The 12,706-nt window shown below is 54.2% G+C and overlaps 1 protein-coding gene across 1 annotated transcript in view; it reads right to left on the reverse strand.

Moving 5' to 3' along the window:
* Positions 1-12,706, reverse strand: part of PKD1L1 (polycystin 1 like 1, transient receptor potential channel interacting) — a 115,854-nt gene that overhangs the window by 98,064 nt on the left and 5,084 nt on the right. Inside the window, 1 exon segment of the mRNA XM_042963126.1 lies at positions 10,668-10,791. Coding sequence (XP_042819060.1) covers positions 10,668-10,791 — 124 coding nt within the window.

Raw genomic sequence — 12,706 nt, forward strand, 5'->3', positions numbered from 1 at the left:
TCAGCTCAGGTCATGATCTAACAGTCATGAGTTCGAGCCCCACATCAAGCTCTGCACTGACAGCACGGAGCCTACTTGGGATTCTCTCTCTCTCCCTCTCTCTGTGCCCCTCCCCTGCTCACATGCTCTCTCAAAAATAAAAACGCAGACATTAAAAAAAAAAAAAAAGAGCCAGACGCTTAACTGACTGAGCCACTCAGGCGCCCCCGGTGGCATTTCTTTTTAAGTGCTTAATCTCTGCCATGTGCGCACACTTTTTTCCTCTTGCTGATTCCCTTCTACTGTATTGAATTCCCTGCCCATGAACCTGTAGTATGCAAAACCCGGATGTAGGGCAGGTCCCTGCCCCTGGACGTTCTGACCCAGGCTGCAGTCTGTCTATGATGTGAAGCAGGTAGGAGAGGAGGGTGGCCACGGCTTTCTAAATGGTGCATTTAAATCCTCCTGCAAGGCTGAAGCCCGGCTCTCACAGGGCTACCAAAAATTCCAGTAGCAACTGGTGACCGGGAGGAGAGGCAGGGAGCCGAATAAACATCTGCCTGCTTGATGGAAAAGAGAGTGAGAGGGACATGGCGTCTGCTCCTCTGTCCTGGCCGACAAGGTTCAAGAATCTGGAACGCTCTTTCTCTACCTGCTTGGTGGCATCTCGCCTCTTCTGCCTTTCCCTCCTGCTCCTGCTCCGGCACGACCTGGGGTGCGGATGGTTCCAGTACCATCCTCAGTGCCTCAGCCACTGCCGGCTCCTCCCACCCTCAAGGTCAAGGAGCAAAGAGCACCCTCTTGGACCACCCACTTCAGATTCCCCCACTGGCGTCCCAGTAAAAACTGACAGTTGGGGAAAACCTGACTGACTTTTAAGTGGACACAGGTGAAACACATTTGTGTGAACTAATTTAAGTTTGCCGGTTTAATTAAGATAGACCTGTGTTTAGAGTTATCAGCATTAAATATGAAACCTCGATTCTACCCAGGTTTACTAAAGTCAAATAAGCTCGTGTTATCTCTGTTGCAATTTCTTAGCAAAAAGATGACTTAAGGTGATGGTTAATTTTGTCTGTCTCAAAGTTTTCATGGGTAACTGTTAAGATGGCTTTCGGAGTCTTTGGTAACCTGAAACTTTAAGGTTTTGCATGATAAATGGGACTGAACTCATTGGACACCTGGGTCTTTTCCACATGGGATGGAGCTGCTGAAGCTCTGATAACCGAACATACGTTTGCGCTTTTAACCTCTTATTGCAGAGAAACTACGGTTATTTGGGTGTACTGGACCATAAACTGAAGCGGTTTAACTTTTCTCTCTACCTAAACCCTCTAAAATTCAAACTGTCTCAGGGAGTGTTCTTTCTTTCACGGCAATTACAATTGTTTGCATAAGTTCAGTAAAAATCTGTTTTCCTCGTAACAGGACGCCACTGGAAATACTGGCTATTTTACCAAGACTCTGACTGGAATGTTCTATTTGAGACTGACCTGCATGGACTCAGATATGACCATCCGGCTTTAAGGAGCTAAGGTTGACTTTATGAAACACGGAGCCATAAAGCCCCTGGGAAATGTGGGCCTGATACCTTGCTTACGGAGTTCCCAGCAGCCTCACCAGGTGAGCAAAGAAAGTCACTTCCTGGCAGGTGCAGGAAACGCAGGCTATCTTGGGGACCTCGTGGAGAGGAATTTGCCCAATTCCACAGGAATTGCAGGCCTGTCTGACGGAAGTACTTGGCTTGGCTTCTGGCCTGGAGAATCTACTAAGAGTGCAATCTGGAGAATTCTGTATAAAAGATTCCAGCAAAACAAACTTTAAGACAACCATATGATCAACCACTGTTCTTGCTGAACTTAGGTAAATAATTAGGTCAAGTTTGTTAAAACTGGACTTGTTCTACAGACGAATCGGTCTTGATTTGGCCGTCTCTGGAAATGACGGTTTTTAGGGAGAAAAACCATGTTTCCGTAATGTACCCTTATGGCTGTCAAATTCTAGTTCCGATTGTCTTTAAGTGTTTGTTTGCCTAAACTAGACGACTTGAGGTAAACATCAGAAAAACTGTCGCAATAGCACAGGTATGGACAATCTTCTCGTTATCCTGTGGGGATGGTAACAGGACCCCATGGGCATATCGTTTAAACAACTGGGAAATGGGATGGATTCGCCTAACAGTTGTACGTAAAAAGACATTTCTCACTGTAGACCTATCAGCCGATAAAGACTACAGTGCTTTAATAAATTATTCACTTCAGGCTGGGTTAATTCATAAATCTCTGAACATGCCAACCATATTCTCCCTAAACCTGATCTGACAGTTCCTAGAAACACGCCCCATACAACCCCAAATACCTTGTTTTCTCAAAGGACGCAAAGTCTAATACAATGGGGGATTTAACTCCAAAATAAAAGGGCCCCTACTGGGTCATATTATGCAGTGAAGTTAGAGGGGCACTCTTCATGGGCTCCTGTACCTAAAATAAAACCTGTACCCCCTTCACAGGAAATCAATGAGCAAACTAATATGCCTTCTTTTCAAAAAAAATTTTTTTTTTGACATTTATTCATTTTTGAAAGGCAGAGAGAGAGACAGAGCGCAGACAGGGGAGGGCCAGAAAGAGAGGGAGACACAGAATCCGAAGCAGGCTCCAGGCTCCGAGCTGTCAGCACAGAGCCCGACGCGGGGCTCGAACTCACGGACTGCGAGATCATGACCTGAGCCGAAGTCGGCCGCTTAACCGACTGAGCCTCCCGGTCGCCCCTAATGTGCCTTCTTATTTCTGTGAGCCTGTGGAAGACCTCAAACTTCTCTTAGGATGGTTGTACCTTTCTTCTTTGTTCTCCATTCCCCAATCTACTAACAATTCCTTCTTGCAATGGGCCACTCAAAAGGACCACCACAGACCTGTGAGTTACAAGCCAGAAAGACAAATCCGATTGCTGCTGTGTGCTCCCACTCCCATCTGAGGAGGCTTCAAGCCTGACATCTCAAAATCTCACTGGCAGCACCAGGAGACACTGGGTTTGAAATGCGCTCTAACCATTCACCTCTGTTTTTCTTGTTTCTGTAAAGATACCTCTTACTAATTAGCTGAGTGTTTACTAAACAAAGCAGAGTCTATAGGACGGCCACGCACTGCCTGTTACACTGTGGAGGCTTTAAATGGCTCTCAAGATAACATTACGGTATTAAATACGAAAATAACTCCAATGCATAAAACCGTTCTACAAACCAGAATGGCACGAGATGTGCTGACCGCTGCACGACGTGGAGCTTACATTCTCGTGCAAACAAAATGCTGTGTGTACGCTCCAGATGACCAGAGAAACGTTTCTGGATTTCTGCCTGACTCAGACGCTCCACTTGCTCTGAAACAATCCCTCTTTCCTTCAGTGATTGGTCAAACTCCTGGACTGGAAGATGTTCGTCAGCTACCAAAGGGCTTATTTGGGCTGATCTTTCTAGTTGTTCTAATTACGTTTTGTCGTTTTCTCCTCATCACTGCAATGACTTCGGGCCAGCAGATGATCCTCTCTACTCAAGAAGGTTCACACACGTTGCCCACGTTGGATTCAGCTGCCTCTGCCTTTTGTAACTCCCCTATATGTTTCCCAGCTGACCCATATTCACCCGTATGGCTGGGGACATCTCTACACCCCCGCTCAGCAGGAAGAAGCCACAGAAGACGAGACCTTCCACCTGCAGTGACCCTGAAGATCTCAGGGTCAAAATTGTTCAGGGGGGATATGATGAGGGAGCGTGGGGCGGGCTGAGGGCAGAGCACAGGCTGACAGCCCCCCACCCCCACCCCCACCGTGGATCTGTGTGATGTTCCTCAGACACTCCTGGCCGCCCAAGAACACAGGAAGGGTGTTCAAGTGCTTGCCGTGGTGACGTGGGAAACTGAGGCAAACGAAACATCAAATCCCCTTACTGCCTACAGCTCACTGGCCAGTCCTTGAAACTGGCACAGTGACCTCCCTCGAGGGGCTCAGCTGCCTCCATGATGACACTTTGCGGGGGACAAAAGGGAATCTCAGCTTCACATCACCCCACCTCGAGGACCCTGTAAGTCTCCTTCCTTTATCTCAACTGCCCCAGGACACACGCTGGCATCATGCTGCAGGCTTAGGGCCCCCGATATACACCCGAGGGGTCTCAGGACTGAGGTTTTACTAAACGGTAATAAATGGCGTTTCCCTGGCCACAGTGACCCCCTGAAGGTCCTGGAAATCTTGCTTCCAAAATTCCTAAGAGATTTACTCTATCCCTGCCCCCTCTCAAGCTGAGGGTATGTGATGCGTTACCCGTCACAACCCCAGTGCAGCTCCTCCTGCCCACGGGTCCTGTCCCCATGCTTTAATAAACCACCTTTATGCACCAAAGACGTCTTCAAGAATTCTTTCTTGGCGGTCAGTTCCGGACTACCACCCACCATCATCACCCCAAAACTTCATCATACCCATTGTGGCGCTCGAACTCATGACCCCATTATCAAGGGTGCAGGCTCCACTGACTGAGCCAGCTGGCGCCCCGGAATTTGGTTGTTTCACCCAAGCACTGCACACGGTTGAAAACCACTGAAGCTGATGCCAGGTTCAAGGGCGTGCATGATGCCATCTTCTCTAGCCGTGTAGATATTTTGAAAACATTCCACTGAGCCCTGGCCTTGCACAGAGCCTGGAGGGCACTATGCTCAGCAGCCCCCAGAGCGGGGCCGGGAATGTGTGTGGAAAGGAGGCAGTGCTCTGGGCTGGTTTCCGTCCTGGCTCCTTCACCACCAGCCTCCAGCCCCTATCAGCCACACTCACAGCTGGGGGCAGGACGCCAAACTGTGGGTTCTGGAGCCTGGCCACCAGGGCTGGCCCATCCGCAGCACCGCCAAGCAGTAACACCGGCTTCAACCTTCCCCAACTTTGGGATTCGATATCGAATCCAATTTAAATTTCTGAGTCAACGCCCCTATTTACTGTCAAGAGTCCAGTGGATTCATATCTCAGGCTCATAAAAGCTGAACAAGATTAACCTGCAGCCACATTGCTGAGGCTTCTTCAAAACTACGCACAGACCAATATGCCAACCCAGGGATGACACAGTCCCCTGCCTGAACGTCCACGAGCACGTCTGTGAACGACCACGGAGAATAAAGTGACTTCCGTTTCTCTGAAACCCATCGATTCCTGGAAGTACTGTGGTCAGGTTAGCAGAAGAAAAATCTGACCTCCTAAACGACTGAAAACGTCCCTGAACTGGAAAAATCACACGGAAACATCCTGAAGATACACGGTCATAAAATTACATAAACAGAAATCACCAAAGGAGGAAGGAGTTAGATGACCAAAATCCATTCCCCACCATCGTCACGTAAGAATCAGGAGAATGGGTTTCTCGTTGTTTTCAACACCAACGCCCGAGCCCCAGCCACCAACACACACCATTAAATCCAGCTCATGTGCTAGACTGTGAAGTTCCTCACGTGTAACCGAGTGCATGGCCCAGAGCCGAGAACTCAAACATTCCCTTCCACCTACAGTAACACCGGAAATTAAGTTTCAGGCAACCATTTAAGATTTTTATTTTAAATGTTTATTTACCTATTTTGAGAGAGAGAGAGAGCAGGGGAATGGCAGACAGAGGGAGAGAGAGAATCCCAAGCAGGCTCCACGCACAGCCCGATTTGGGGCTTGAACTCACGAACCGGAAGATCACGATCTGAGCCAAAATCAGGAGTCAGATGCTTACTGAGTCACCCAGGGGTCCCTAAAATTTTTATTTTAAAAGATAATGGACATACTGTCCTGCGCTGTGGCCGTGAAGCATCCCCCAGTAACCTGGACGCCCCCATCACGTGGCTCCAGGTCGGGGGAGCCTCACAGACTCAGTGGTTCTCAAGTGTGCAGCCCCTGGACCAGCCATGGCACCCCCCACCCAGACCTGCCTGAAGCAGAAACCCCATAATCTGGTTTCAGCAAGCCCCACGCCCCGGTGATGCCCTCTTGAGTTTGGGGATCCCAGGAGAGGTGGGTAAGGAAGGCTCTGGGTCCAGTGTCCCGAAGCCCAGACCTGTCACCTGCCGGCAAGCTGGGGGCAAGCCAGCGGCCTCTTACTCTCTACTTCCTCACCCGGAAAACCCAGCTAGGACGGTCCCTCCACAAGGCACAGGCAGGGATGAACTCAGGGCGGTGAACTTGGCTCCCCTTCCCAGGCCCTTACCGACTGGTGCTCCATGGAGGCAGGGGGGATGAGGACCCCCGTGCTCCTCGGCTCTCGCTCTCGGGGGCTGGGCGCCACGGGAGGACCAGCCGCAGGCAGTCTGGACGCACCTGACGGGGTGGGACAAACGGGGGTGGGCACCAAGTATGGCCATCCAGCGCCCGCTCTGCCATCTGCACCTGGATTTCTTGCATAAATTAATGAAGCACACAGTTGGCTTCACGTGGATGGAAAGTTGCTTCTGTGGTTTTTTGACCATTTTCCAAGTTTGGGGCCTGTTTTCACACTGTGAGTCGAAACAGATTTTTCACTTCATTTTACTATTAAAACAGGGTCCCTCCCTCCCTCCCCACCACCTCCAGGTGGTCAGCAGGGGGGAGCAGAGAGCAGAGCAGGTCAGGCCCCTGCCCCCCTCCTGCCACACCTCCCCTAGCCAGCCCACACTCCTCTCTGTGGACCTGACCACTGTGGAAAGGAAGGGCCCAGACTGGCGGTTATGAGACTGTGCACTGTGTGACAGTCACAAAGCATGGTGCCAGCACGTCCCTCCCCTGTAATCCCCACAGAGGACCAGGGAGGGAGAGCGCAGGCACTTTTTTTTTTAGTTTATTTAGTTATTTTGTGAGAGGGAGAGTACAAGAAGAGGAGGGGCAGAGAAAGAAGGGGAGAGAGAGCATCCCAAGCAGGCTCCGCGCTGTCAGTGCAGGGCCCAATGTGGGGCTCAAACTCACGAACCATGAGATCATGATCTGAGCTGAAACCAGGTGTCATAGGCTTAACTGACTGAGCCCCCCAGCACCCCAGTGCAGGTGCTTTTTGCAGTGAGACCAGGGAGACCCTGGAAGACAGGCAACTTGGCTCAACGTGGTGCAAACAGAGCCAACAATTCACGTTGCCCTCCCGTGTTCCCAGAGGGGATGCCCGTAGAGCCCGGGACGCAGCTCAGAGGCCCAGGGTCCTGGGTACAGTGGTGTCCAGGACCAGTATGGGGCACTGGTCGCTCCGCTACATGCTGTGGCTCCTCGGGGCCAGGGGCACCTGTGCCTGGGTCCATGGGGCCGCCGGCCATCCAGGAAGATCCACATGCGGTGAGTCAAATAGCCCTGAACCGAGGTGTGGGGACCGGGGTCCTGACCAGACAGGGGGTGCCATTCGGGGATGTCACCCAAGGGCTGCCCGGGCCCTGTGTCTGCTCCGCAGGCATGAACCCCACTCCCTGGGGCTGGGTCTCGCCTCCCCGTGAAAACACATGCAGACTTCGTGGTCGTCCCTCACTTCTCTGCGCGTCTGTGGAGTTGGGACAGTGTATCCTTTAATTTAAACCAGGCTTCTACAAAGACAAAACCCCACTTTTACAAAACCTCGAAACCTGCCTCTTGATGCAGTGCCAGAGAAGCTGACGCTAGAGGGCAGACAGGGACACTTTATAGAGCAGACAGGGACCTCGGGGACCCGGGTGAGGCTGGGTTCTGACGACGGTGGTCCTCTGGTCCTCGGCTGAGGGCCCCTGCTCAGCTTCTGCGTAATCCCAAGGACACCTTTCCGCCCCTAACCACACCTGTCTTCCTCGGGCCAGGCGAGCGAGAGAATGAAAACAGGAAACGGACCATTTGGCATCGTGCGCACCATATCTCATGGTATCGCAAGACTGGAGGGGTCTCTGCCAAGGGCAGGGGCAGATCAAACAGGAAGCCCCAGGGGGCCTCCTCCCACACCAGGGGCCTGCGGCGAGGCCTGCCCACCACGTGGGGGGCCGCTGCCAAGAGCCCACAGACCACACCTGATGCGGTCCACCCTCTGCAGGGGAGCCTCATGGGGGTGTGCAGGGCAATTGCGCCCGGAGAGGTCAAAATCTTCTCCGCTACAAAACAGGGAGGGGGGTTGAGAGGAAAGTTTAAATACGAGACTCTCCCTGGCCAGGGTGGGCCCTGCTCTGGCCCTTTCCCAGAGGACGTGTGTTCATGAGAGTGCCCCTGGGCGAGACGGCATGGCTCACACGTCTGAGCTGTGCGGACAAGACGGCGTGAGCCAAACAGTTCCCAGCAGCGGGAATGAAGCTCTTCCCTCTCCAGAGCGGGGCGGGGCGGGGCGGGCCGGGCCGGGCCAGGGCGGGCCGGGCCAGGGCGGAGCTGGGGTCCCAGCGCTGGCTCTGGCTGTGACTGGACCACTACCCCCATCTGCCTGGCCTCTCTCCTTTTCCTGAGGGTGAACGGGGCACAGGGCACTGGGGTGACCCAGCCCCCAGGACGTCCCCCTCCGCAGCCACAGCCTCACAGAAGTTGGTATGGGAGACACCTCTGCTGATGGGTGCTAGCCAGTGAAACGTGGACACCCAAAGCCGCGGAGACCCTCATGCGAACAGAGGCACCGGGCAGGAGAGCGGGGGCCCCCTCGCACACAGAGGCACCGGGCAGGAGAGCAAAAGAATCTGCATCTGGCTGGGCCCTTGCGGGGAAATTGCCAGAACAGCTATTTACACACCTTGCCTTGTTCTTTTCTCGTATTTGTTCTTTCGGTTGCCCCAACTACCCGTCTAAGCTCTGGGAATGCTCCTTGCCAAGGTCCTTCAAGAGGATTTCCACCCCACCCCCAGCTCCTCAGTAAAACTGACACATCACAAAATCCCCAGAAGGTTCCAGTGTGTCTGGTTAGGTGCAGAGCCGGGGCCGTGCCCGTAACCGTTCTGCCTGGAAGTGGACCGTGGGTCCTAAGTGCAAGATCTCAGGGCTAGGAGGCATCAGAAGTCACGCACACACGCCACTCTCACTCACTCACTCACACACACACACACACGCACACACATACACCCCCCACATGCACACAACAGACACACGAACATATACACACAGGCACACAGCAAGCACACACAAGCACACACTCACACGCACACTCACACAAACACGCCAGCACACCCCCCACGCTTGCACACGCACTCACACGGACACACACACGTGCAGGCACACAGACATGTTAAGTTGAACTCCGTGGTGTGGTGGGCACAGGGCACAATACAATCCCTTCCCTCTCTGCAAACAGACCAGCCGCTGTCTGCTTTCAGTGACTCCGGAGACCCCAAGGGGCGAGGTCAACCACCCCCTCCTCAATATGTTTCCCGTCCTTCTAAGGACAAAGAGATCACCCCACAGAGGGACACAGGGACACACATGACAAGAGTGACTGCAGCAAGGCCTTGGGAGCTGGCTGGAGGGATTTAGAATCGAAGAAAAACAAGGCGATAAAAACATCAGGGGGAACAAAGTCACAGCCAAAATCAGCCAGTTTGGGGGCAGCACTGATGTGACACAAGACAGAAGTTTTCAGCCAGGACCACGGCCACCTGGTTGGCGGCGGGGTCTCTGTTCACACGGGTTTCTTCGATACAAGGGTTGTGCCTGCCCAGACAGACTCAGCGCTAAGCGGGCACAGGGCTCGTGCAAACTCCACCAAAGGACAGATTCCTTTCACCTTCAAAGGGCCCTGGGGGGTGGACAGTGATGAAAGTGGAAGCATTTTTGGGAGAGGGGCTGGGCGTGAGGAGTGAAGGGACACGAGGGCACATGCAGGTGCGGGCTGCCTGACTCTGCTCTCAGCGGCCGGGCACCCGAGGGGGCCACCTCACTGACCCTGTGTTGGGGGCAGGGGCGTGGACGCCACATGGCCAGCAGGCGGTCGACGGCAGAGTCGATGACCCAGCTGTGCTGGTGCATATGGAGCGTGCGGAGGGAAGATGGAGTACGGTCTGTGGCCCTGGTGACGCCCGGCTTGCCCCGGGCTCTGCCCCGCACTCTGCACAAGGGACGTGAGAAAAGAGCTCCACTCCATCCACGCGGGCAGCAGGTGGTTCTGGGACTCCCGCGGGCATTCCGGGTTTGCAGGAAGAGCGAAGGGCACTTTGCGGGGGTAAAGACAGCCCCCGCAGCCCGAATCCTCCTGCTCCCTTGGGCTTTACCGCAGAGACACCCCGAGACCCCGGTGCTGCCCCACCCCACCTGAGCTAGCCCGGGCCCCCAGTGCAGATACACGTTCTTCAGGCAATGACCGGTCCAGCAGTGACCTTCAGAGCTCACACGCTTTTGTGGTACAAAGACGGAGAAGTGGCAGGTTCGGCACTGGCAGTGCCACAGGCCAGGCACGCAGGCTGAAGTCACGGGAGTCCTCCCCGCCACGGGCTGGGTTCAAGTCGGGCTAATGCTCATTCTGTGCACAGTTCTCTGAGCAACTCCCTTAAAAGTTCCCACTTTCCCAACGCTCAAGTAAGAGTAGAATATTCCTAAGAAATTTCCCGAATGCATGCTTTAAATACAGACTGTGGGGGCACCGGCCTGGCTGTCGGTGGAGTGTGCAACTCTTGATCTCAGGGTTGAGTTTGAGCCCCATGCTGGGTGTAGGTATTACTTAGAAATAAAATGTTTAAAAATAGTAACATAAAATACAGCTTATCAAATTCCCTAAGACCAGGGCTGCTCACCTCTCTGAGTCATCAGAAACGCCTTTAGAGGCCTCCTGGGCCCTCGGGACCCAGGTCCTTCCTGGTGTCCCCGGGTCATGGCCCTGGCCACAGCAGCCAGCCGGCCGGCTTCCTCCTGAGCCCCCTGGAAAACAGGGAAGTAGGGGAGATTATGCTCGTTCCTGGACACACGGCCAACACAGGAGAGCAGAAAACCCGCTGGCAATATGCTCCCCATCAGAAAGGCTTGCTTCCCTAACTCACAAAGCTGCTCTCATCCAGTCACCTGGAGTAGGTGGGGGTCCTTGTGTGTCCGCCTGCCCCCGGCCAGCACCCGAGGGGGAGAGGGCATCTGGCAGCAGATAAGTCTGGGAAAACACTGCAACCACGGATACCACATTTGGGAGGAGAGAAGGACTGACTGGGAGTCCACACAGGACCCTTAGGGCCACCCAGCCGTTCCCCCGACTCCTCTGCAGCCGCCAGGGCTGCCTGAGTCCTCCCACAATAAGCGTCTCTCTTTTTTCACTATCGGTCAGTTCCCTTAATTCTTTATGTTGACATTTTAGTTTAATATAAAGGATTTTACAAAAGGTTGTCTTATTTTGTGTTTTACCTAGAAAACTAGACCGCCCTTCTGTGTGGCCTGGGGTTGTTTATGGGTGTGCACGTCACTGGAGAAGACAGTGGTGTCAGCTGGGGGCACCAGAAGCTCCTTCCCAGGCTGGGGGAGGGGGGTCCTGGGAGAAAGACTGAGGAGGCTGCAGGAGCATGGGAAGCTCCTTGGGGGGGGGGGGGGGGGGGGGGGGGGGTAGGGAGGGAGAGAGGGTCCCTGGAGAAAGACTGAGGAGGCTGCGCATTCGACTTAGGCAAATTCCTCTGAATCCCGTGATTTCTAGAACATTGCTGGGGCCCTGCAGCCCAGCAGGGCAGGTGAGTAAACAGGGCGTGGCGCCCCTGGTGGGCTCAGCACACAGGCCCTGCACATGGCCCTCCCCAGTGCCTCTGGCCCCCTTCGTCCTTTCCCCACGGGGAAATGCGTACCTTCCGGCTTTACTGGTGACAGGCTTTAAAGTGAACTGTGTGCAAATACCCACCGAGTTGGCAAACAGTCCCTCTCCAGAGCCCTGGGGCTAGCACCTTCCTGTCAAATATGAGGACCCCTGTGAGCCAACATCCGCTCCTGCGGGCAGGGGACCGGGCCGGGCGTTTTCTTCCCAGGGGTCGGGGATGGAGCTCCAGGCGTCAGAGCCAACCCAAGATGCTGGACGTGATAAGGAACAGAGAGGACTAAGGTCCCTGCGCTGTCCCCTGGGCCAGCCGCAGCCGCCTGGGCTACTTGAGTTTAATTAAATACGTAAAATTTAGCGTCTCCATCATATCAGCCACGTTTCAAGGTACAGTGTCAGACATGGGATTTGTGGGCGCTCGGAGCCCTGCGGCCGGTGAACAGGGGCCACCACCGTGTCACTTGTGAGGGCGGAAGGACGCCTGGAGGTGAGGGTGGCGCTCTCTGCAGGGCCTTCTCAGCTGTGCTGGGTACAGACACTCCAGAGGGAATCAGTTAGCAGCTTTCTCTAAGAAACGGCCCTGGAAGCCCCTCGGCAGGAGCCACTGAGGCTCTGCCAGGACGTCCGCCACCAGTCCTGGAGGCTTCTCCGCACAACTTCCCTGCACCAGGACCAAACCCCTGGGAGAACCTTCCGGAAGGCAAAGCACCCTATGCAGCCTCCACCCCTCCTTTGTGTTCGCTAAGTTCTGATGAACAAAAGCCACCTACTCAGAACTGTTCGGAGCCACAAATTCTATTTGGGATTTAGTGCTCAGTTTTGGTGCTACCTCTGAGCTAACAGTCGACTTAACTGAGGCCTGCCGGTTCCAGGGAAGGCTCAGGGCAGCTAAGACACACACGGTGGCTTGACGGTGGCACTGCGTGAGGTCCCCACCGCCAGCGCTCAGGCAGCCCCGCACCGCATACCCTGCATACCACACCGAGCGCCCAACACCTCGGGAATGCTGTTCCTCACGGCTGGTGGCCTTTCCCTGCTCTCAGTTCGGAT

The sequence above is a fragment of the Panthera tigris genome, chromosome A2, assembly GCF_018350195.1.
Source record: "Panthera tigris isolate Pti1 chromosome A2, P.tigris_Pti1_mat1.1, whole genome shotgun sequence".
Taxonomy (NCBI): domain Eukaryota; kingdom Metazoa; phylum Chordata; class Mammalia; order Carnivora; family Felidae; genus Panthera; species Panthera tigris.